The sequence below is a fragment of the Topomyia yanbarensis genome, chromosome 1 (genome assembly GCF_030247195.1).
Source record: "Topomyia yanbarensis strain Yona2022 chromosome 1, ASM3024719v1, whole genome shotgun sequence".
NCBI classification, from domain to species: Eukaryota; Metazoa; Arthropoda; class Insecta; order Diptera; family Culicidae; genus Topomyia; species Topomyia yanbarensis.
In genome coordinates this window covers 18174497-18199496 of record NC_080670.1, presented here as the reverse complement: position 1 = coordinate 18199496, position 25000 = coordinate 18174497, and the positions used below count along the sequence as shown (strand labels likewise).

Here is a 25000-nt window from a genome sequence, read left to right as displayed (position 1 = left end):
CAGTTCTGGTCGTTTTGTAAATCTTGTTTTCGACTAACAGTAAAACCATTTTGATTCAGAAGTATGTTTTAGAAGGGCGCATGTTTTTTCGTGCACTTATTTAAAAAAACGCATTGAATCCATCTACCAGTGTGATGAGACATTTTTGCCTTTCTCATATAGAAAGGTTATGCAATCACTCTGAAAAACGTTAACCCAATCCCGGCCCGGAGGGCCGAGTGTCATATCCCATTCGACTCAGTTCGTCGAGATCGGAAAAAGTCTGTATGTGTGTGTGTATGTATGTATGTGTGTGTGTGCATGTGTGTGTATGTGTGTGTGTATGTGTGTGTGTATGTATGGCACATTTTTGCCTTTCTCATATAGAAAGGTTATGCAATCACTCTGAAAAACGTCAACCTAATCCTGGCCAAATTTTTTTTCGACTCTCATAAGGTTTCTGGATTTTAACAGGGGCGTAGTTGATTGTTTACGGAGAGGGGTTACACCCCCCCCTCTACTGTTCACTTCCCTCCTTTAAAAATCTCCTTAAATCACCCCTCAGACCACCACCCCATCCAGCCCTCATACCCCTCCCTTTCAACCCCATCATCTTTAAACCACCACTATATCACAAAGCATACCAATTTAAGCTCGGGAGTCGTTCGTTCATGGGACTTTCGCCCTCCTCACATACCCACCCCCGCATGACAAAATGAGTTAGCAAGCAGATAACATTGATCTAATGCTGATTAGGCTAATGGAGTATTATATTTTTTTATTTCAAGTGTTTCACCGTCAACTCAAGTTCGTGGCTGGCATGCCATTGTGTATAAGTGCAAAGTGTACTAAGAATGTAATGGACATTTCCACAATTATGTTGAACATAAAAAGCCTCCGTGCCATAGTTTAGAGAAATGAGAAAGGCACAATTGCACCGCTAGGTGGATTAAAACAGGTTTTTATAACTGTTTTCGAATATTATATCGGTTGAGAACTTTTAGAACATGATATTTCGAGAAATTTTGAAAGTGAAATTCAATCAGTTGTAAAGTTATAGAAAATAGCCTTTTAAAATAAACGGACAATTGAATTATTACTAATACTTTATGAATACATTATCTAAGTTCTTTATTCAATGCAATATGTATGCAAAAAGTTAAAAACTGGATTTCCCTTGAGAACTGGGCCAAAAAATCGAAAAAAATGTGTTGGCGATCCGAGAACTAGAACAGAAATTGTAACTCTTGGACCTCTGAAGTGCATGCGTACAAAATGCTATAGTCTAATGTTTGTTTTCATTCATTTCATTTAATAATTTTCAGTTGAGCAATTCTGTCGTAAACTGCATTGTGGAGCGAGGGTCATAACTTCCTAAATTTAAGTGTTCCCATTAATTTAGTACACTCTCTTTAACATAAACTACTCTAACGAATGAACGAATGGGAGTAGGTTCGATAAATTTTGAAAGAAGCCGTTAAATCAACCACTTAAGGGATTACACCACCGCAAAATTAAAAAAAAAATCGAAATTGATCTTGATTGATTTTATTATTCCATATCAACATTTGAATAGGGCTAATAAGATTTGTGAACAAACTTTTGTTTTGCTGATTTCTCTTATGTGGTTTTTGTTTGAGGCGAAACTGAGTCAGTTCCTAACCCCAACTGCTGTCAAAATGTATGAACTGACAGCGGTTGGGGTTAGAACCTGACTCAGTTTCAGGTTCAAGCGAAATCGCCATTAATTTGTTATCATTTCAACACAGAAAACATTTGAAATCGATTCTACCAAGGGCAAAGATGTTGATTCATGTGTATTTTTCATAAAATTCAACTCTGTAGCGGAAAAATGAGCGAAATAAGTTTGTTTACAAAAGTCTCATTAGCCCTTTTGAAGAATTACTATTGTATTGATCTAAAATATGGGTCTTCAATATAATATATCAAAATATGGAATGCGGCAAAAAGCGAATAATAATGGAAAGACAGTATTCGAAAAAGTTCGAGTTTAGAACGACTTTCATTCTACTTGGAGTTATTTATTTCGCTTCTCATTTTCCGAGATTTCCCTTACATAAAGCATTTCGGCTATAACTGAGTCAAAAAAAATACAGGGGGCCCTAAGTATTTCTTTCATTTATTTTTTATTAGTAAAAGTCAAATAAGGAAAGATTACATCATAGAGAAGATAAACCAAATTTTGTCCTTTTCAGAATTGTTTTTGGATTTCCAACAAAAAAAAAAAAATCACTAGAACATTGTAAGTTTTTTGCGTTTCTCCATCAGTAATTAGTTAACAAATACAATACAAACAATTTGGAATATCCTTTTCATTATTTATAACAAAACACATGTACAGGAGTCAGGAAATAAATTTCATAAAAGTGGAACATGTAATAAGTTTAACACTTCATTTATTAAGTGAACAGATTCTGTCGAAAATGTTTGAAAATAAATATTTTGTCTCTTGCGATTAGGTAATCAACCAATAAACTTATAAAACAATATTATAAAAATCATTTGGAAGCTTTCCTCTTGGTTTGGTACAGGTGCCTGGAATGCAACATTATAATTCAACTAATGACAATAATAATGGATTCAAGTATGTAGGTACTAGGTTAATAAATTCATTTGGTAAAATTAAAAATAACGTTTAACACACAAATCATCGCATATTATTGAGTGAATATGACTAGCCGATTTAGGAATGTTGCGCAAGAACGTTAGAAATCGCAACAAGTTGAAAACAAAGGCCAATGGACTACGCCTAACTACCCCTCAGTGGATGCAAATAACTGAAGTTCGCCGTCTAACTGAACTCAGACGTCAGCTGTGAGATTCCATCCGAAAATTGTTCTTTTTAGGAAGAATTTGTTTTAGATAGGTAGATTATTAAGAGAGGGGTAATGGTTTTAGCGTTAAAAAACCCTATTTGCGATTTTTTTTTAGAAATTTGGGCGAAGAGAATTGATCAAAACTTTTGTACATTATATTGTATCATTTCATCCAAAAGAGTCATTTCACAAAAAAAATAAATTTCACGCTGAAACCCTTACCCCCTTAAACATACTTTATACATCTTCACCTAAACTCCTTGGCAGGGAAAATATACTCCGATTGAAGAAGAAAAGACGAGTTTGCAATCAAAGTAGCTAGTAAACATAATTGTATTCCGAAAAAAAGAATTTGAATTTCACTACCAATACGCTCATTCAAACTCGTGGCTCATAAATTGGTAAGGTATGCGACGCACCTAATCCCTAAATCCTAAATTATAATCTTAAAATAATCCATTTTATTTATACTCAAAATAAGATTTACAGTTTATGCTTTTAAGACAGATAGTCACGTAGCGAACATGTTCGCGGTGGCCTCATGATGCTGATGCTTGAAGCGATATAAAACTTCGATGTTCGCGATTCTCAAATAAACGAGGTATTCGCTTTATATGTGTTCACCGAATATCGCTTCGAAACTCTGTGGAAATGTTCCAAAAACGCAAAAACCACGAGCCACGAGCTTACCTCGTGTTCGACGATGTGTGCTTCTAAGGTTAATGTGAACTTTTTCGAACATTGTAAAGAGCGAACTAGATGCGAAGCTCGCTTCGTCCGAGCAGAGATAAGTTTTACCCCTAAATGTTCGCAGCGATTGTGTCAAACTCATCGATTGCATGTGGTATGCTTGAGAAGGTGCTTCGTGAAGCTTCGAACAGCAATCAATTCATTTTTCGAACTTTTCCTGCCCTGGTGGTGGGCTTGTATAACGACGACTTCCGTTAATCTGAACTGCATTTGCAAATTTGCTGTTGAATTTTTCTGTTGAGTTTCAAACATCTTAAAATGAATTATCGATATCGCACCGATGAAAGTAACGGTGCTTTATTGTTCACACTGGCTTGGGACAAATTTTATTATTCGATTGCTTTGCTTGTTTATAATACTGGCACGGTACATATAGACAGCGGACTTTAGGTAGAAACGCTCGTTTGATTCACTGCACTGTTAACAAGCAGAGCGACTGAATAGGTACTGGTATCGACCCTGTAGTAATCCCATGATCCCCAGCTCGAGAGAGCACTCAATGAAATTTTTCCACGATAGTTGATATTTTTCTTTTTATGGAATGGATTTCCAGTAAGACGAACATAAGTGAACACAAGTAGAAGCAGAAGCACCAAAACGCCGATGTGTCTTTTCAGAGGTACCAAAGGGAATTCTTCGGGTCCCCGATTTAAAGGCGATTTGAGCCGAGAAGAAGCGCTGATAACCATTGTTTCATTGATATTGACGAGGCACTCTTGAGAGATTAAAAAACCATCGGAAGCTACTATGGGGATATTCGACTGTATTAAGTTTTGTTTGTCGCATTCCAATGGAGGATGAGTATACGTTGCAGTTATGATTGCGGTCGGTCGTAACTGAAAAGCGAAGACTGAATAAATAGAAATTTATTGGGCTTCCAGGAGAAAAACCAGGACAAATCAAGCATTTTCTTCGACATCCCAGGACACCAGGACAGTCAATGCAAAACCAGGACTTGTCCTGGGAAACCAGGACGTATAGTCACCCTATATTATATTGGTTCTTGGTAACGAAGCCAATTTATGCGCATTTCATTGATTGTAGGTTGCGAATTAATAGGAGCGGCACCCTCCCAAACGAGGCCAAAATTAGGTTCATTAAAGCAAAATTTACCACACCAAGTCGTTTTTCCAAATTTAATATAGTTGTAGACATATTTTTTATTTCAATACAGTAGGCGAATTTCCCGAGATATTTTGTCTTGAATTTCAGATTCAGGTTTTCAATTATACTTTTCGTTGCGCAAAACCGCCGGAAAATGAACCGAACTCTGGCTCCTTTCAGTCAGAATTCCGAACCGCATTCTGCAACTGGGTTGACAATTTGGGACATATTTCACAGAGTTAGTTAAAAAGGGTTAGAAATTCGTCGCTAATTGATCTATTTACTTCCCCAGATGGCGATCGTTTCATTTTCTAATCAGCGCCATCTTTTGACTGAATAATTATGAGCCATCTAGTGACAAAATGTTAGAACAACCTAGCCAGTGCAATCACCCCATTCGATGTTCTTCCCAGTTTTGTTCAACCAGAAAATGAGTCGGAATGCTGGCGGTGTCAATTGGTGTCACTGGAGCCGGTATAACAGAATGCCGGCTCATTTCCGATTGAACTTTACTGGGTTAGCGTGATGTTTCGGAATCGACTGTTTCGTTGGACCAACGTTGCACGACGTCCAAATAACCATTCACCAGACGTGCATTATTGAACCTGTGCTGAACGATTCCAAAACAATTTTTTTGGCTTCTCAGTGGCATATGAGCTATGGTGTTAGTGAGAGGTTGAGATGGAAATGAGGTTAAATCAGGTGGCTGTGTTCTGTGTGCATGTCTATACATATTTCATATACATATTGACTTATTTGACGTCTAGGAAACCAACACAGCTGCAATGTGTATAAACAACATACATATAACGCGATGTTTTCAACTCGCCATCTGATTTATCGTCATTTGGCAAAACTTCCACCCGATTTAACCTCAATCTTGCACTAACACAACTGCACATGGATTAGTGAATATGTCCATACACATAGCAACTGTGTTGGTGTCCTAGACGTCAGTGTTCCAGCCGGAATCCCAATGCATATGCCGGTTTGGTTCGAAAAAATAAAATAAGATTAGGATGGGATTCGGTGCGACTGCTAAAATATACGTTGAGAAGCACCAATCAGCCGGGCATGACAAAAATTAAATGTTTTACAATTCTTTTGAATACATGTCCCTATAAAATGAAGGCCTTCATCAACATTTTCATTATAACAGAAATTGCGTACAAAACAAGCCCATTTCATGAAAATATAGTGTGAAATTTTTGTTTGAAATTTTATATGCATAAAGAGAAGTTCTCTCAGTTCACAATCCTGCAGCTACCAATGATTCTAAAAAGCATTGGTTGAATCCGAGGAGAAAATTTAATTCAGCTTTCAACCTAAGTCTACTAGTTAGCACGATTAGCTAACTACTGTAGCAAGTTAAGTCCACATACAAAATCCCGGCAAAATAAAATTAAACTTAATGCTATGTCGCACTTTTTCACAAATTTGGTCTCAAAAAAATTGATAGCTCGACAGTTAAACAATGAAATTGAACATGAATGGCATATGATTGAGCAGCTCGGCTGTTTGATTGAATGATGCAAGCGAACAACTGCGAATTGAACATAGTAGGAGAAGATTTGAGATTTGTTCCTCCTTCAAGTTCAAAACAACCAGTTGAAAATTTGCAGCTCTGCTCTGCTTACCGTGCCGTGTTTACCAACACACAACCAGATCATTCAGCTGTGAAGCTATATTTGTAAACATAGCTCACAGTAAGACATTTTATGTGGACGTACCAGTCGACTTCGTCGGCGTGCACAGTCCAGTTGGGCCGGTTATTGGGTCAATAAATGAAAAATAAAATTCGTCTTTTATGTCATAAATCGATGCAGCTCACCTTTTTAAATATTACAATATACTTATACATTTTCAACCTTTAAAACTTCAGAATTATTTTTCATTGATTTTCTAAAAAAAATGTAAACACGTCCCAACAAACAATTTAGCTTCCCGGATAGAATTTTACAATAGAATTTACCCTACAAACAATCATAAAACAATAAACGGTAAACTTTCATGTATCGGCAGAGACTGCTCTGCTAGATTTCTGTAAGTCTTGGTTTGGCAGCCCTGTCAGATTTTTGCGCGCAGGATGCGGTTAGTTGAACTAGGACGAACTCGGTTTCGCTCGCGTATCCTAGCAAATTTTGACAGGAACCGAGCAAAACTCTGGCATAACTCGGAAATAAATCGTGCAAAGATCCTGGCAATTCCTACCTGGTAGAATTTAGCACGAATCGAGCAAAACATCTGACAAATATGTGGAAGGAAACGTACAGAAATCTTGACCGTACAGTCCTGGCTGGATTCTGCCTAAAAGTGATCAGCATCGGTTAGCGTAACCGCTTCTGTCAGAAACGGTTGTTGCATTTCAGCGGATTCTTCGGAAGAATTCTCGCACAAATCGCGCAAAATTCTGGCAGAAACTCTGCCAGAATCAATTTCGCTTTGCTCAACTTTTGCTAACTTTCTGCTTACCACGGTGACTGGAAACGCTACAGATTTAATGTGTGTGAAATAAATTGAATTTACAGTCAAATTCCAAATTAAATCCCCACACAGTACATTGAGAAATGAAAATATGCAGAATTCGCTTATTTTCTCTTTACGTTTCTTTTGTTCTACTGTGAGTTTAACGCAATTTCTGGCATCTTCTTCCTCATTCAATGAATGGATAGACCAAATATGTTCAATGCATAAAATTAACAGCACAAGAAAAGAGGAATAGACAGAAAAAAGCCAACGATAACTAAATAAAGTTCTCCGTGTAGGTATATTGTCTCTCAGGGAGGCCCTTTTCATATATTTTCTTGAAAACGAATGCTAAAAATTTATGACGTCAGAAATTTTAGCGTTATTTCTCCAACACACTCAAAGCACAACTATTGCTCCCATCTTTCCTAGACATCTTGATAGTGCGAAGCAGTAAAAAAGTGAAGTGAAATCTTTAAGCGAAACAGTGACTTGTGCGGGGCGGAAAAGAATTTTATTTCGACGAAATTAATTGTGGTTGTTTAAAAATCTGCAGTTAATTTACAATTCTAACGGTACGGAAAGGTATAATGTTGTTTTCGCTGTAAAATTGTCGAAGAAAAATTGTACATCGGTGACGCTGAAGAGGTCCGTCTCGAATGTGTTATTCATTGCTTGTGACAAGACCGTACAAAAATTCCTTTGTTGAACAGTCAGAAAAATATGAAGGCAGCTTAATTGGTGTCGAATATTAGAACGAATTAAATGTCCGTCGTGATAGTGCATTTCGTGAAAGTCATGACAAAAGCTGGAACCTGGATCAAACCCGTATAATTTTGGCTTATCAAAAAATAGGACTGAAGCAAAAGGAACAGAAAAATTGGTGACGTAGTCTGAGAGAGGGGTGTTCTTAATCTGGTATTAAATTTTCAGCTACTTCTTAATCACACCATTAGCTGTTTACTTCCAGACAAGTTGAACGGAACACACTACTTGACAGATAAGCCAATAAGTTGCCTCACAATTTTCTTTATTCTTTGTACTAGCTTTATCCCAGTGCATATTTTGTTGCTAGAATGGATGTCGTCTTGGCCTGAAGAGGGCAAAGGACTTTCCGCCGTGAATCACACGACACAGTTTGTACGCCACGGAGAACCAACAAAAATAATAATTGCGTCTCATCATCGAACCAACACGAGCACTTGCTTTTTGTTTTGGCCCTGAAACAGTGGTGCCAGGTTTATTCAGCTGTAAAACCATTATTATTGTAATGTAGGGCAAGATTGGAGCAAATAATTAAACCTCCAAAAATAATTATAATTTATTTAATTTGGAAGCGTCAAAGTTCTGTGTAGCTTCAATGAAAAATCAAACTTGATGTGATCGACCAAATTTTAATCGGACCGTTCGTTCTACTTCTGCGCTACTGGCAATGCTTAACAGAGAACTTACGCAGTTGTCTTTCGTGTTGTTCTCATATGTTTGTTTCATAATCATTTCCGTTGCCCAAGTTCGCAAAAGAAACGGTGTGATTCGGGTTATGAAACCGTTTAAAAAGCATTGGGAATGTTGATGAACGGGGAACAAGGAAAAATAAAAATGCTCTTTTGAAGGCCACTGCCAACAGCGAAGGCTATTTATTGGCTTTGCAAAACAACTGTTGTGGGTGCTGAAAAGTAGCCAATATCGAAGTACATTTTTGTAGGTCATTCATTGTTTTACACTACGTTATCTGCTGTTGTAACATTTTTTAAGTTGAAATCCTGTAGTAAAATTTTTCTTGGCGGTATTGCAATCATCATCAAACGAGATCATAAGCAACGGCTACTAAATCAATACTGGTTGTTAGTATTTGAAGTTTGCTGTCGCATGTAGATAGCGAAGGCCTCCCCAGCACCAAGAGGAATGTGGCAGAGGGCCAGCGGTGTGTTGGGTTTGCTGGTTCGTTTGTTGGCCGGTAGGGTTGGTCAATTGGTGGTTTCTTCAATGCAAGAGACCAGATACTAATAGCTTGGGTGGTGGAGGACACTGGATGAGGTTTGTTTGCTGGATTGTTATGTTGTTGCGTCTGATTGGGACATGGGCGTCATTTCCGGTATTCGGGGAGTGTGGCGAAGGGCCCGAATTGGACCTTGATTAGTGTTGCTGCTGCTTGTTGATTGTATTAGGGAATGAGCGACCTCTATTACACCGACGAGTGTGGTAGAGGGCCCATGTTTGATGTGGGTGTGGAGTTTAGGCTTATATGTTGTCAAATAATTCGGTATCTTTCAGATGGTTAAAAACGACCTCGTCCCATATAGGGTCGTTGGCCTTGATGTCGCGGATTGATGCCTGGAGGTCGTATATTTCTCGAAGGTCCTGGTGTTCAAGACAGTTGGGAAGAATGTGTTCAAATGTCTTCCGGGTCCTGCAGATTGTGCATGTATGGTGGTTGGAAGTTGGAAATAGTGTGTGCGTGGGAGATCTTGGTGTGCCCGGTCCGAAATCCGGATGGGACCCTTTGTTCTCTCCAGTTTTTGCGGTCGTCCCATTTTCCGAGTAGTCCTTTAACTTTTCTGAAGGTGTCCCCGTGAGGTCTGCCAGGAGTTAGCAAAGTTGTTGAGGGTTTGGATAAAATATCGGATGCTGTCACTTCTTTTGTTATGGTCATCGGCGGCCCTGGGTTCCCAGGTGTTCGGCGTCTTCTTTTCCTCGTATGTTGTAGTTCCCTTGAAATTCAGCAGAGGGTGGTTGTTGTTGATTTCAATGGCCGGGATGAATGGGTGTCAGGATTTGCGCTCGGAGTAGATACCATGAGCGAGTCAGTGAAGATAACGGTTGCTGTGTTTTCTGGTTTTTTGGATATGGCTAGGGCAATGGTAGCTGCTTCAGCGGAGAAAACGAAGCATTTAGATGTAGGCGGAGGAAGAGGCTTGTTTCGCTGTTGCTGATTCTGATTCCAACCTCATCATCCTTTTTTGATCCGTCCATTTACAAGCGAGTGTGGTTGCGGTGACGCCTCTAAACGAGTTGGTAGTGTACAGTAGAGTGGCCCAAAGTTGTATGAAAAAAATGTAAAATGCAGAATTTCAAACCTTGCACCTGAATATGATAGTTTGGGTGGCTAATAAGCTTCCCTGAAAATTTCAGCTCATTTGGTACACTGGAAGTGGTTCCGCAAATCGCTCAAAGTTTGTATGGGAAAAATTGGCCAGATGTATGGAGAAACTCATCAGTTTCACATTTTCAGACCTAGGTGGCGCTGTAATCGATCAATGTTTTTCGTGAGAAAAATGAAGACTCCTTTTGTCACCACAAATCGACTCGTGAAGACTGCAAGTCAATCCAACTAGAACTGACAAAGTTATAAGCGCGCAAAGTTGATAGTGTCATGGGTTGTAGTTGGGGTGGCTCTGTCGAAAGTGAAAAAAGCGGCTTATGGTGAACGCGGCTTATGTTGGATTGACTTGCAATCTTCACGAGTCGATTTGTTGTTACAAGAAGATTCTTAATTTTTCTCACGAAAAACATTAATCGATTACAGCGCCACCTAGGTCTGAAAATGTGAAACTGATGCGTTTCTCCATACATTTGGTCAAATTTTCCCATACAAATTTTGAGCGATTTGCGGAGCCACTTCCAGTGTACCAAATGAGCTGAAATTTTCAGGGAAGCTTATTAGCCACCCAAACTATCATATTCAGGTGCAAGGTTTTGATTTCGAGATTTAAGGTATTTTGGGCCAGGCTAGTGTATAGCTCGCGTGATTTCGGTGGCTTCTCCAGTCCGGATGGTCTGGGATAGTGTTGTGTTGAAATGGGGGAATTTCGCGTTCCAGAGGCGTGGCCAAACTTTGTGGAGATGTACGAGTAGTGGTATATGGGATCTGGTCTATTCCTGATATATTGCTTCGGCTGTTCCATAGGTTGCGGACTCGTCGTTTCCGGATGTTTTTTTTCTTTTCTAAGATTTCTATTGCTCGTCGGAGGGATACCAGGGTGATGTTCCAGCGGAAGGTCAGGAGACCGGTTTCAACACATGGTATCCACAAGCCTTTTCCGGTTGGCACATTCGTTCTTAACCTTTCGGAAGGGGGGCACGAAGGTTGTCTTGCGGTCCATTGTGATCTTGAGTATTTTCGACTCCGTATGGTACAGGATCGATGTGTTGCTAATAGCTTCTTTGGATTGAAACTCGGAAACCTATGGCGGATGTAGCCTATCGGAAAAAGCTTACTGCTGTTTGCAATTTAATTCTTGGCCGTTGGTCTTTCCGGTGAAAAGGTCGGATTCGCTTTCTCCGATTCCGAAATCGTATGCAGTTACCGAGGTTGCCGCGTATGCCCCAGCGGTCAAGTTGTTGGATTACTCCTTCATGCCATGCTGTATTGTAGTCCTTATCGATGTCCAAGGTGGTAATGTCAACGTTAAGGACTTCTTTTGTTGCTTGGTTTAGGATCTCCCCGAGGGATGCAAGGTAGGACCTGGTGCCTTTTCCTTTCCGGAGTGCGTGTTGTCTGTTTTGTAGTAGTTGCCACTCTTCAAGGATTGTGGTAAGGCGTGCATTGGCCATTCGCTCCACTATTATGGCTATAAGGCTAGGAGGCTGATTGGCCTGAAGTCTTTGGGTGTGCGATCTCCTCTGAGGGAGAGTCGGGGTGGATTGCGTCCAGAAAGTCGCTCCAACTTGCTGCCTTGGCTTCGACGATAGCCTTCCACGCTGCGTTCCGGGATTGGTGGAAATGGTTCAGCCTGTTTGCCCAGAGATCGCTATCCATCGGTGTTCTTTGGAATTTTCATAGTGCTTGTTGGCACTGGTTACTTCGGGGCTGTCATCTCTCACTGAACCCCTCCGCGCAATGGCGAACAAAGGCAGTAAGTTCCATTGGACAAATGAAGCTATAGACGCTTTTGGTCAAGTTAAGCTAGCACTATCGAATCCAAAACATTTGATACTCTATAATCCCACACATGCAACGACATTGCTCCCAGACGCAAGCGATAACGGTTTAGGAGCGGTTCTGAGGCAAACGACGAGTTCAATAACGCGCCCTGTATACTACGCTAGCTCTCAACTATTGAAAAAAAAAAAGATTCAACAAGATAAGGAAGGACTAGCAATCGTTTGGGCTACAGAACGCTACGGGATGTACCTGCGAGGATTAAATGTTATCATTCTAACGGATCTTAAGCCATTACAATTCATTTTCGGTGAATCATTTAGTGCAAACCAGCGTCAAGAGCAATGGGTCCTAAGGATGCAATCGTACTGCTACAAAATCGTATATGTTCCAGGTGAGATAAACATAACATCCGTTGTCCAGGCTCTGTGAAGCGGTGGGAGCGTATGACAGAGCTTCTGAAGAGGTACTCTGTTCTATTGTGGAGGTAAACAAGCCAAGTGCTATAACCACGAGCGAAGTCATCCGTTAGTACAAGGAAGATGAGGGCATCGGTAAGATGAAAATAGCGCTGCACAACGACTGTTGGGAAACTGTCAAGGGATATATTCCATTCAAAGGAGAATTGTGTTTTTCCAAAGATGTGTTGCTCCGAAAAAATAAAATAGTGATCTCGGAAAACCTTCGCCACACAGTGCTTCAACTCACTCATGTGGGACACCCAGGGAAAGAGCAAATGAAGCGACGAATCAGAACAGCAGATTGGTGGCCGCCTGGTGTAGATGCAGCAGTCGAGAAATTCTGCGCCAATTGCAGTGATTGTCAGATAGTGGAACAAAGGCAAAATCGATCTTTTCTCAAGGTGATGAAAATAAACCAGCTAAAAGGATACAATTTGGAAGTGTCACTGCAGGAATCTTTGTACATGTATTCGCTAACCCCGCATAGTGCCACTGAAGTTGCACCTGCCACTCTTATGTACGGTCGAAGATTTAGAGGTTTGATGCGAAGAGATGCGGGACAGGGACTTGACAGCAAAACGCAACGTAAAAGAGTATCGAGACGAACGAATGAGCGCAAAAGAATCATCAATCAAAGTGGGTGACGAGGTACTGATGAGAAACATGCGCTGCAGAATAAGCTTTCACCTGGGCTCCTGTCTACGCCAGCAACAGTGGTGCACAGGTTAGGTAGTACCACTACAGTAGAGTCGTCGACAGGGGTAGCAGTACAAGAGGAATGCTTCTCATTTAAAAAGTCTACACCGTGCGTAGGTTGGAACAGACAAAGTGGAGCCGCCAGTAGAAACCCCAAACTCAGAAGTTCCAGAGGAACAGAAAATCATAACAGCTTCGGAATGCACTCGTCCACGTCGACTCCTAGGTCGACCGAAACGTTTCGAGGATTATTTGCTACACTAAACAAACATTTGAGCTTAACATTGCTACTTAATCTAAATTAGAGAGATATGTTGTGATAGTTGGCAACACTATCAGTAAAATGTAACGCATACACCTTTACACAGAACTAACTAGAAAGAAATTGAAAAAATATGCCATGCACTAAACACGCGTGACGTATTCTCAATAGCATGAAAAGTGCAAAGAGCGTTTTTTATTCTTCTCTTTATTTGCTCTGAGTTGCATTACATCCCTGGACGTCAACATCAAATTACAAGGATCCCGCCTTTTTTTCGCCGACGACATAAAGTTTTAGTACCCTTTGTTCGACTCGAGCATTCCAGGATACTCACGTCAAGGATCTCAGAGTCATCATGGATTCAGCACTAAAGCTCAAACCAACTGCGTCATACATCGTGGATAAGGCATCATGACAGCTTGGGATCATCTTCCAAAAAGCGAAAAACTCAGGGGGTGTCACTCCTGTCATCCTCTATGCAGATATACAGACTTTGACAGAGGCAATGGCTTTAGGCCCATGTCGCCCGTGCAATAGAATTGGGTTGTTTTGATTATAACAAAGGCAGATTTTGGCTAGGACAAAATGGCTGCCTAGCAGGAGGCTGGAAAAACTTCAAGAACGTATTCTGTTTAAAATCACTATTGTGCGTTGGTTCGCTGTAGACTATTGTTCTGTTCCTTGAAATCGGGATCGAGCTGATTCATACGCTTTGAATTTCGACATCTCCCATGGCGAAACATATCTCAGCTGCCGAGCTACGAAAACCGTTGTCAGTTAATACAGCTCGAAACTCAGTATCCGGAGGGACTGCTCTCTAGCCGTAAACACGTACTCATTTCGCCGCCTCTGGATGTGACCGAGTTACTAATGAAAAGATTGTAAGGAGAAGCTCTCATGTGCACATAGGCTCTTTTGAATAATTTTACTAGAAGTAAATTTCACTTGAAACCAAATCGTGTATAATAACACATTGAAACCGATTTCTGCTCAACTCAGTTACGTCTTACTGTCACGGTCTGTGGCATACTCGCAAAAATTGCACATTTCGCAGTAGGAAGCTCCGGCCACCATGTGATGTCTTTAGTGAATTAGCATATTAATCGCTACAAAGTTGCTCCAAGCGAATTCTGATTAGTATGGTTAACAATCATCTTTACTCTTTCACAGTACCGAGCCCACATTAAAGTTATACATAGAGAGGGGGAGAGAGAGAGGTTAGTACAATTTTGACGATCACTGCTTTACGATGGCGACTAGGAAAAAAGTTCTGCTGAAAGTGATCATCCTCGGTGATAGCAGCGTGGGTAAAACGTCGCTTATGAATCAGTATGTGAATAAGCGCTTCTCCAACCAATACAAAGCCACGATCGGGGCTGATTTCTTGACTAAGGAAGTGGTGATTGACGATCGGGTAGTGACAATGCAAGTAAGTAGCTATTTCGTAAATCAGTAGTTTGGTGAATCATTCTGTTATTGTTATCGTACTATTTAGATTTGGGATACTGCCGGTCAGGAACGGTTCCAATCACTCGGAGTTGCATTCTATCGTGGAGCGGATTGCTGCGTTCTGGTGTACGACACGACCGCTCCGAATACCTTTAAAAATCTTGACTCCTGGCGAGACGAATTTCTGATCCAGGCGAGCCCGCGGGATCCAGATCACTTCCCATTCGTAGTGCTAGGAAATAAGATCGATTTGGAGAATCGAGCAGTAAGTACTAGCTGCACTTCATCCGGATGATCTGTGTAATATCGTAAACTGTGTTTCAGGTTTCAACGAAACGCGCCCAGCAATGGTGTCAAGCGAAGAACGATATTCCCTACTTTGAAACGTCGGCCAAAGAAGGCATCAATGTAGATTCTGCTTTCCAAACTATTGCCAAAAACGCGTTAGCCCAGGAGAGTGAGGTAAGTGTATGGTTTCGTGTTATAGTCTATCTGTTCAACTACGCGATAAGGAGTGGTTTTTGACTGCTCTAGTCTGATCGTAACGATCATAATATGTTCGATCTGAAGTTGCAATGATTATTAAGTTCAGTCGCATTGCGCTGACCTCGTAACGATCATGAGAAATCCAGAAGATTAGGTATATATCAAGGCCATACCGTGTTGTTTTTCTCAGGGTATTTCGTTCTTCACTATATCAAAATGCCTTATATTTCTCTTGAATTGGACCTATGGATCTGCAAACCTTAATTAAAACCAAAACACTTCTCATTCTCTACAGGTGGAGCTCTACAACGAGTTCCCCGATCAAATCAAGCTGAACGCGGATCGCAACAACCGACCTCGAAACGGAGACAACTGTTCTTGCTAACTGCTACTAAATAGGCAAAATTCAAACAGTTCAGAGTAAAATCTTTAGTTACATTCAACAACAACAACAACAACAAGCTGCGCGAAGCCTTTAGGGTGGAAAATTTTGAATAGAAAATATCACCGTCTGCTAGTGACGGTAAATTAAACGTTTTGATTCTAAGAGCACTTATTATTTGCTTACACTGAAAACAGTAGAATCCGTAAAAACAATATACCCAATAAAAATATCAAACAAGGAAAGATCAAGCACCGCATTCAACACAATCCAATTTGTTTGAATTACTTTACACAGTACCGCGTGAATCGCCTACCGTTGCCGCAGCATTTCGATCTGAGACTAACACCATTTTCTTTCGATAGTTTGTTTTTGAGAACACATGGAAGCAGTAAACAAAACTTTATAGATGGATAGTAGACGCTAAGTGGATCATAGATAAGCATCAGATGCAGCAAATCGTTTTGAAATTATTGTCTGTTCGCTGTTACATATCTTTGTTTCCTAGATAGATACGTTGGAAATGTGATCATAGTGCTTCGAAATCGTGCGTTCTCCCTGTTCCCTCAATTTTTTTTGCTAAATTTTCCTTACATTCTTATTTCTATTCGTTTGTTTTGCTTGCTTGATGCTTATAAATAAATTATTCATTGATAAGAACAATATGATATGCTACATTAACTATAGTGAGACTAGGTAAATATATACCAACATTCGGTAGATGAATGAATACAAACGATCTATGTTACATATGATGGCAGAACGAAACAGCAGCATAGTCATTGCCGAATAAAATGATACTAGACACGTTTCGGAGGAAATCGATTGATAGAAATCACAATTTGAAAGCGCCGATTAAACAATATTGAACAAACTTTTTATGCAGAATACCACTATCAAACGTTGTAATGGAAATTGGTAAAATAAACAAAGATACTGTGCAATTATATAACAGCTACTCAAAAACAGATGGACATTTTTTTCATATGAGTAAACATCATAATTATTTTTTCTTCTCAACAAATGAGTAAACGTGAGGTTCATGCACGGATGATGGTCTATTGGAAGATGATTGCAGATAATTATTTAAATAGATATAAACAATAATTACAACAACCTAATACAAGTGATCTATTAAATTTTGTGTAGTTTGTTATTTAATCCGAACATTCTTAACGTGACTGAGTAATTTATTCATTTTTAAAAACTACGCACAAAATATATTATTGCATTGATTGTATCGTATACACTAGTGGGTGGATTGAAAATCGTTTCGGGCGTAATTTTGATGGCCACTTTCGAGTCACCTAACTGGTGGCTTTTGTTTTTGGTTTCCTACGGCATGTCCTTATTTTAACAGACTGTACTGGCCGGTCCCTTGTCCTGGGATGTCGATGAAAACGCTCGTTCTGTCCTGTTTTTTTTTCATTTTTGTCAAGGACACAATTCGCAAGGAGACAATTGGATTTCGCTTTAAATGTGGTAGGGGAGACTTGGTGACTAGAAGAAAATTTCCTTCTAGTCACTAGGTGACGTGACTGTGAGAATAGGGCCCCAGGGACCCTATTCTCATAGTCACATCACTGGGTGACTAGAAGGAAATTTTCTTCTAGTCACTAGGTGACGTGACTGTGAGAATAGGGCCCCAGGGCTAGTGTTTTCAATTTTCATTTTTACCGCTTTGACTCTGAGGGATGTTGCCAACACTCTGCCCTTTTAAGTACGATTTACACGATACATCAGGCTTCCGTCGCCGGTACAGCACGTCACACACAACATCAACGGCATGGAACGTTTTGACGTACGGAACATGTGACATGGGTACCCACCCGAGAAACGCATTCAATTTATCCTGGCGGAACGGTGACATGACGTTGTATAGTCTGGGACCCTTTTCTCATAGACACGTCACCCAGTGACTAGAAAACAATTTCCTTGTAGTCACTAGGTGACGTGACTGTGAGAATAGGGCCGCTGAAATGGGCTTTTTACACCCTGTTCTATTTTGCATGATCTACCATCTGTTGGTACGAAAAGACGGAAAAGGAGGTTTTGCGCCCACTTGAGAAAGAGCTAATGTTTGTTAAGCTCAAATGAGCTTTTCCCTGCTCTAACAAATAAATAACTAAAGTGTACTTTCATGTTAATGTTTGATAAATAGTGCATTCATTAATTAGTAAATTCACACAAAAATGTTTGGAATTAAATTCTCTGAATCACGTAAATGTTTTTTATACCCCGATATTCAAAATCGGTCAAGTTTTGCTACTAGAAACACTAGGTGATACTCTTTGTGACACTCATCTTTTTATTTTTAAAAATTGGTAAATGAGTTATAATAATATACATTTTTAAATATTTTCGCTGTTCCTGGACAGAGTTTCACAATCTATAGCTTGTTAGAAAGGTTTTTATATCATGCAGGTAGTCTAACTTAATTGCTTTGTTTTAAAGTTACATGCTTAAAACATGTGTGTTGACAAAATCACCCATATCTCAGAAAGTAAACAACATATCTAAAAACAAAAATAATAGCGTCAAATTGTCACAATAAACAAAGACACTGCCTAGACCCCAGTGAGCAAATTTTCTGGCAGAGACCGCTCTGCTAGATTTCTGTAAGTCTTGGTTTGGCAGCCCTGTCAGATTTCTGCGCGTATCCTGTCGGGCTAGTTGAGCTAGGGCGAACTCGGTTTCGCTCGCGTTTTCTGGCAAATTTTGACAGGAACCGAGCTAAACCCTGGCATAACTCGGACATAAACTGTGCAAAGATCCTGGCAATTCCTACCTGGTAGAATTTAGCACGAATCGAGCAAAACATCTGACAAAGATGTGGCAGGAAGCGTGCAGAGATCTTGGTCGCACATTTCTGGTTCGATTCTGGATAAAAGTGAGCAGCATCGGTTGGTGTAACCGCTTCTGTCAGAAACGGTTGTTGCATTTGAGCGAATTCGTTGCCACAATTCTCGCACAAGTCGCGCAAAATGCTCGCAGAAACTCTGCCAGCATCAATTTCGCTTTGATCAACTTTTGCTAACTTTCTGCTGGCCACGGAAGCGGTTAAACCAACCGATGCTGCTCACTTTTATCCAGAGTCAAGCCAGTAATGTACGACCAAGATGTCTGCAGGCTTCCTGCCACATCTTTGTCAGATGTTTTGCTCGATTCGTGCTAAATTCTACCAGGTAGGAATTGCCAGGATCTTTGCACAGTTTATGTCCGAGTTATGGCAGGGTTTTGCTCGGTTCCTGTCAAAATTTACCAGAAAACTCGAGCGAAACCGAGTTCGCCCTAGCTCAACTAACCCGACAGGATACACGCAGAAATCTGACAGGGCTGCCAAACCAAGACTTACAGAAATCTAGCAGAGCGGTCTCTGCCAGAAACTTTGCTCACTGGGAGGTACCGCTATGTAACACAGCGTATTTTGCTTGATAATGAAGCAAAATACGCTGTGTTACACATAGCGGCACTTTCCGAGCCCCTGCTCGACCGAAATGACATTTGCTACGCTCTTCGTTTACTGTTACTGATCAGCTGTTTACAGGTTTTCTACAGAACAGCGGATCAGCCAATAGTAAACAAAAAGTGCAGCTAATTATGCGTCGTGTTTAAGACGGTCAAAACTGCAGTTAATTTAAAGATTCGACAGTAATGTCGTTCAAGTTAGAATCCCGTTGCAATAAACGAGGCATTAAAAAATGCCCCAAGTGTGGTACCTATAATGGCCATCGAGCGAGCAGTTGTAAAAATAAAACTTGTCGACACATTCTTAGTGTCCCAAAAACCTCCAGAGCGGCATCCGGCAGCGACTACTTCGCCGCGGTTCAAGTAAAACACTACTCCCAGGAGCAGTCTACAAAGTTGTTCAGCGTTCGAAAGTTGAATGGTACTAAGATGGTCCGTGGATTCGTGGAAATCCGTGATGAATCAGACGAACCGTTGCTACAATTGAGGACGGCAATTTGCTACGTAGATTGCCGTCCCCATACCGACCACGAGGGAACCTGTCAACATGTACGCGTTGCTTCCGAAGCAAACGAGACGGCCGAAGAACTTGTTATTCAGCAGCAATGTTTGGACATGCTGAACGTTACTATCGATGTGAGAGAGGCGATTTGGAAGCAACAATTAAGCTGCAGCACTGAGAATGGTCCACTGGTCCAGAAAGTATCGGCGGATACCTTTGTGGTGAGGTGTGATGATGAGTTTCATCAACCTGTACCGTTTTGTCACGTGCAGCTGAAGCATCCGGACAGGTTTGGATTGATTAGCAATGTGTATTAAACATTTAGGTATGTATTTATGAATTTCGACATTTCAGCATTATCTACGATTGCCAAATATTGGATACATATGAAGGGGGCTCTTCGTGTTACCATGCTTTCATCGTTGCTGCTGCTATTCTAAGTGCTCCAAAGTATTATCCAGTGTTTCGTCAAGTTATAAGTCACCTACTGACACCTACAGGCAAGGCGTTTGCTCCAAGCGAAATCTCGATTGTGGACAGTGCGATTCTATTTTCCAACAATTCTACAGCCCAGTGTAGTTTACTGGAAGAATTAACAACCGTAAAAAGCTGTGATCAGTTTTTAGTCGCAACGATACAAGAACCACAGTCGGATGGACAGATTTCTTTCAAATCTGAACAAATTGCTACGGATTTTATTGATCCTAGTATCGAGGACAACGGTCCGAGATCGCCAATTATTGAACTAGTCAACAGTACCGAAAATAGCATTTGCGCTACGGAGACTTTCGCTGCCAGTTATGACGATAACCTGCAACTGATGGACTGCCAAATTGAGCTGATGGATCAGTTTAATCTAACGGATCGGATCGATTTCTGTCCCTCGGATGTTGAGCTCAGTGACGATAATCTTGTATTTCCGGTCGAGAATGCTTTGGACAACGAGGCGATAGATGATGTCGAGCCCCAAACGGAGCCCAGTAGTTCAAAGAAATCCACCAAAGAACGTTCGAAGCTGGTTGAAGTGACGACGAAAAAGTCCGCCCTAAGACAAACTGCAAAAATTTCCAAAGATAAGATGAAAAAAGGAAGCTATAACGTGAGACGATTGATGAAAATCCTGGAATCGAACGGTGTTGTGTTCAACAGGTTGAAACAACGCGAAGCGGTGGAGATGGCGGCACAGGCAGATAGTTCGTACACAGCGGAATCGTTACCCTCGTACGAGGCAACGCGGTGCAGTTTGAGTTTCACCCATTGGCTGGAATCGGTGATAGAACAGGTATGGGCGAGACGGGGATTAATAGTTGCTTTATCGTTAATGCGTTAAATGTATAATTTAAGCTCAACTCCGTGATCGAATATGGGGGGAACGGAAAACCTGAAGTGCAAATTTTCACCATACACGAGGTACGTTGATGAGGACGAAAGTTTGCAGTGCTTTGATGAAGTTATATTCTGGTTATTGTAGAATTTTTTCAAATGTTTGCGGGCACGATTTTCGGTGGGGCATCAGCTACGGATGCCAGATCACAGCATCGAGCTGACTGGAACCCAGAGAAAGGGGCGCACGTGCCAGGTTTTTAAATTCACGTGCTACAAAAGTTTGCGCCATGTGTTTAAAACTGATAAGGTATGTTTATCAAAGCTACAGAGCTCTTTACTGCGTCGGAAAACAAATTTCTCCTTTTTATGATTTACGACCAATTGAATTTTTGCAGATTGCGCTAAAATTCGAGAAATCGTTCTGCCGAACTGCTACTGGTATTTACGAAGAAATTGACCTCTCCAATGTCCCTGTCAGTCATGCGTTCGCATCCAAAGGTAAACGAGCCCTCATTAAAGCATTTGAGTATAAAACTTACATCAAAATGGGTACTTACAAAGCTGACACTGACGGGAAGGTTCATTATTTCGTGATCGAGTGGATCGCCGGGGTGCTTCCTAGTAGTGGCTTTGGTGAAATGCGGATTACGCTGGAGTATGGCCATAAGGAAAATCACATGTATGTGAATCCGCCGAAGATTGTAGACACCGAGGACGGACTTTCGGCATTGATTGAGTCCAACAGCTGAGGAATATTTACAGTCCACAATATTCTATTGTTGGTTGGAATGTATATAATGTACAATGTAGGATTAGGTAGATTATTGGCCTTCGACGGGCTTGTAAAGGGAATAAATATTTAATACAGAAAAAAACATGTATGACTAAAGTCCCAAACAGAATGCTTCGTTCGCTGAGGGAGTGTCAATCGCTGTTGAAAAAAAGGTCTATTGAAGGTCCCTTTCCGTTTCGAACGATTCTTCCCATATTGATGAAACATTTGAATGCTAACACTTTCTCAGTGAGGGAGCATTCCGTTCGGGCCGGAATAACGGTTTCTATTAATATAATAGGAAACAATTTTGATGTTGCTATTAAGATTACTCCAAATTGGGCTGTACACGAAATAGAATCGTTTCATTGAGAAGTCGACGCCACTCACTCCGATAAGTGGATTTGTTAGCTGCACGGAATAGTTTGCATTTTGCTGCACCGCTTATGTCCGAATAAAGAAAGTAGTAAGTAGATGCTGCCAACAGCTCGTGGTTGTAGTTTTTTAGGGACCACTCGAACACATTTAGCACACAGTCGTCGTTCAGAAGAGTCTTTATGATGTTCTGAACAGATTTCTCCACTGCCGGCAGCAGATACTTTTGGGACAAACTCAGCGCATCTAAGCTAGCCTCAATAAGCTTTGGAGGTGGTGCCATTCCAGTCAATTTGTTCAGCGTCTGTAGTCTTATTAGATAGAAGAAATATTTCAACCCATCCACGCTTATGTTCTCCTGCAGCTGAACTTCGTTCTTTTTCGACTCAATAAAATGATCGCCATCGAACATTCGCTGGAATACGTCGCTACCTTGAACCAGCAAGCTTTTACTCACCAGCACCTGATCGGAAATCCCGTTCGCATTTCGTACCTTGAATGTAACCTTCTCTTCGGCACTACTTTCATCACAAATCGTTAGCGTATTGTCGAACTCCTTGGCCTCCAATTTTTCGCTTGGTGTACCAGTGTCCTCTTCCTCACCACATATATTGAGATTTTGTGCCAGCGTCGTGATCCCCGAGCATGCTGCTACACTCAACCGTTGATCGTACCGTTCTTCTTCTGCGTCTTCATTCTCGTTGAGAATAATATTCATCACCGTGTTCAGGATCTTCATATCGTACAGTAATTTGTGGAGCAGCTTTGTATCCCGTACAACAAACGTCACAATAATCGAAACCTGCAGTTGCAGTGTTCGCTCCCCTGTCCTGAGAATGTGAGCGATTTCACCTTGCCCGTACCCGGTTTCGCCGATGTTGCCAAATAGAGACATCAACTCGTTGCAAGCGGATTTCATCTGAAATGCAGACAGTTGGACAAATCTCGTCGTGAAATCCAACAAATTTCAACTTACCTCGTCACAGCTCCAGCAACGAGAATGTGTGCTGTAAGGAACTTTAAATTCGTGCAGTGTGAAGACAAAGTCCTGTTTCAACAACGGCAGAAAGTGATCAACGTGCTTGATAATGTTTGCAATAATTTGAAACGCCCGCCCGCGCGGTTTCTTCGTCAATTTACAGATCTTCAGCAGGGTAGTCAAAGTCTCCGGATGCACGAACTCCAATCCCCGGTGCGATTTTGAAATCGACCATAGTAGCGTCAGTATCGGTTGCATCGCATTTTTCTCAAACGCCTGGGAAGAAACGATCTCTAGCTCAATATCATGGATCTCATTATCGTCGATGGTGTCATCAAAACTGCACTGATTTTGACGCTGCTTTTCATCCTGCACCATAGGTTCATCCTGCTCACGCTCCAAATCTACAGCCGGTACTTCGTTCGTCAAATAGGTGCTGGAATTATCATCGTACAAAAATGCAAGTATGTCGAATTCAGTCGGCCTAGCATCCTCAGTGCTCTCTTCATCCACTGCCATTGCTGAGGGAGCTCGGGCATCCGTTTTCCCAACATTAGTTTCCGGATCATCTTCGTTGTCACTGCAAACCGGAGAATAGATGTCATCGTCATCAAAATCATCTTCATTATCATCGATCCGCGCTGGACTGGAACCTGAGCTGGAAGGATTCCTGTTAATATTGCTTGCGTAACCGCTGCTACCACTCTCCGGAGACTCGGGAGCCGAACAGTACGGGTCCAGCTTAGCCATCTTAGCTTGCCGGTAGAAACTGGAACTCTTGTAGTTGAAAAGTTCGTCACTTCGTTTCAATTTGGCCTTCTGACTGCTGGATCGACGTTTGGAATAGATACTGGTGTTTAATGTTTCCTCATCATCATGTTTTATGTGATTGACTTGTTTCTCTGCGATAATATCCTTCAATACTTTTACCAGAAAGCTCACAAGTCCATTGCTCAAAAGAATATCGAAGCTGAGATTATCGAACCGATACTGATAAAGCGCGTAAAGAATTATTCCGAGCTCACGCTTTTCCTGACACTGCTTAGCTAGTTGCATCAATGCCTGCAGGGCTCCACTCCTTCTTATGTGCCCTCGGTTACAAGCTTCCTTCGCGAGAAGACATATCACACTGGTGCAGTAACGTTTCTCTGAATCATCTAAAAGAAGCATAGGTTTTAGTAATCTGTTAGTTATCCAACTGGAGAAAAAATAAAACTCACCTAAATTAGCATACATAATCAAATCAGACGCCATCGTAATCACATCGCAGGCAGTCAGCTTGTCAATAGCATCTGGATTGGAGGCCATATTAAACACAACCCTAAGAGCCAGTGCCCGGAATTGGCTAGTTTCGGAGCAGAGAAATACTAGACATTTAACGCCACAACCATTGTCGCCGTAGATATCTTCGGCGATGCGGGGATTCACCGTGGTCGTTATCATTTGCAAACATTTCAAAATACCGATAAACAACTCTACCGTTTCCTTTGATTTTGGCATTTTAAAATCCTGCGTATCCTTCCATCGGTAGCTTTTGATCAGCTGGAAGCCGACAATATCGCAGTGATGACTGTTTTCCATGTGGCGAACAATGTTTTTAAATTTTTCCTTCGTTATTGTTCGGTCTGGAGCGTGCATCCGCTTGATGACCACCTTTTCCGTTTCATCCCCCAGAGGTTCATCTTCGGGTGGACTTTCAGCAGCCTTGGATTCATTGCGAGCGAATTTGACTAATAAAACTATTATCTTTTCCACGCAACTCTGGCTGATCATCATGTTGCGGATGGTTTTCTCGTTCCATAGTTGCCGAATGGCACGGATGGC

At 41.1% G+C, this 25000-nt stretch overlaps 3 protein-coding genes across 6 annotated transcripts; 2 read left to right on the top strand and 1 right to left on the bottom strand.

The window, feature by feature from the left end:
• Positions 1 to 7550: 7550 nt before the first annotated feature.
• LOC131677042 (ras-related protein rab7) lies at positions 7551 to 16893 on the top strand. Of its 3 annotated transcripts, none has more exons than XM_058956559.1 (5): positions 7551 to 7711; positions 14608 to 14866; positions 14933 to 15151; positions 15211 to 15348; positions 15668 to 16893. In XM_058956559.1, the coding sequence occupies exons 2-5, from the start codon at positions 14687 to 14689 to the stop codon at positions 15755 to 15757; spliced, it is 627 nt and encodes a 208-aa protein (XP_058812542.1). In that variant the 5' UTR covers positions 7551 to 7711; positions 14608 to 14686; the 3' UTR covers positions 15758 to 16893. The 3 variants fall into 3 exon arrangements, with proteins under 3 accessions (XP_058812542.1, XP_058812543.1, XP_058812544.1); XM_058956560.1 differs by having other exon boundaries at positions 7567 to 7721; XM_058956561.1 differs by lacking the exon at positions 7551 to 7711 and adding an exon at positions 7920 to 8054.
• Positions 16894 to 19278: 2385 nt separating this feature from the next.
• LOC131677041 (uncharacterized protein C2orf42 homolog) lies at positions 19279 to 21830 on the top strand. Of its 2 annotated transcripts, XM_058956558.1 has the most exons (6): positions 19279 to 20013; positions 20079 to 21006; positions 21069 to 21134; positions 21196 to 21357; positions 21446 to 21548; positions 21612 to 21830. In XM_058956558.1, the coding sequence occupies exons 1-6, from the start codon at positions 19409 to 19411 to the stop codon at positions 21797 to 21799; spliced, it is 2052 nt and encodes a 683-aa protein (XP_058812541.1). In that variant the 5' UTR covers positions 19279 to 19408; the 3' UTR covers positions 21800 to 21830. The 2 variants fall into 2 exon arrangements, with proteins under 2 accessions (XP_058812541.1, XP_058812540.1); XM_058956557.1 differs by having other exon boundaries at positions 21446 to 21830.
• Positions 21797 to 24994, bottom strand: LOC131677040 (uncharacterized; the record flags this gene model as incomplete). Its single annotated transcript, XM_058956556.1, has 3 exons — positions 21797 to 23116; positions 23174 to 24333; positions 24397 to 24994. Coding segments are annotated over 3 exons (2724 nt in total), but the record flags the coding sequence as incomplete, so codon positions are not given.
• Positions 24995 to 25000: the final 6 nt, after the last annotated feature.

Excerpts from the sequence above, each read along its gene's own strand:
- LOC131677042 (XM_058956559.1), top strand. The coding sequence starts at position 14,687 with ATGGCGACTAGGAAAAAAGTTCTGCTGAAAGTGATCATCCTCGGTGAT. Across the intron at positions 14,867-14,932 it reads ATCGGGTAGTGACAATGCAA|ATTTGGGATACTGCCGGTCA; the intron begins GTAAGTAGCTAT and ends CGTACTATTTAG. Across the intron at positions 15,349-15,667 it reads CGTTAGCCCAGGAGAGTGAG|GTGGAGCTCTACAACGAGTT; the intron begins GTAAGTGTATGG and ends CATTCTCTACAG.
- LOC131677041 (XM_058956557.1), top strand. The coding sequence starts at position 19,409 with ATGTCGTTCAAGTTAGAATCCCGTTGCAATAAACGAGGCATTAAAAAA. Across the intron at positions 21,007-21,068 it reads TGGAATCGGTGATAGAACAG|CTCAACTCCGTGATCGAATA; the intron begins GTATGGGCGAGA and ends GTATAATTTAAG. Across the intron at positions 21,358-21,445 it reads ATGTGTTTAAAACTGATAAG|ATTGCGCTAAAATTCGAGAA; the intron begins GTATGTTTATCA and ends GAATTTTTGCAG.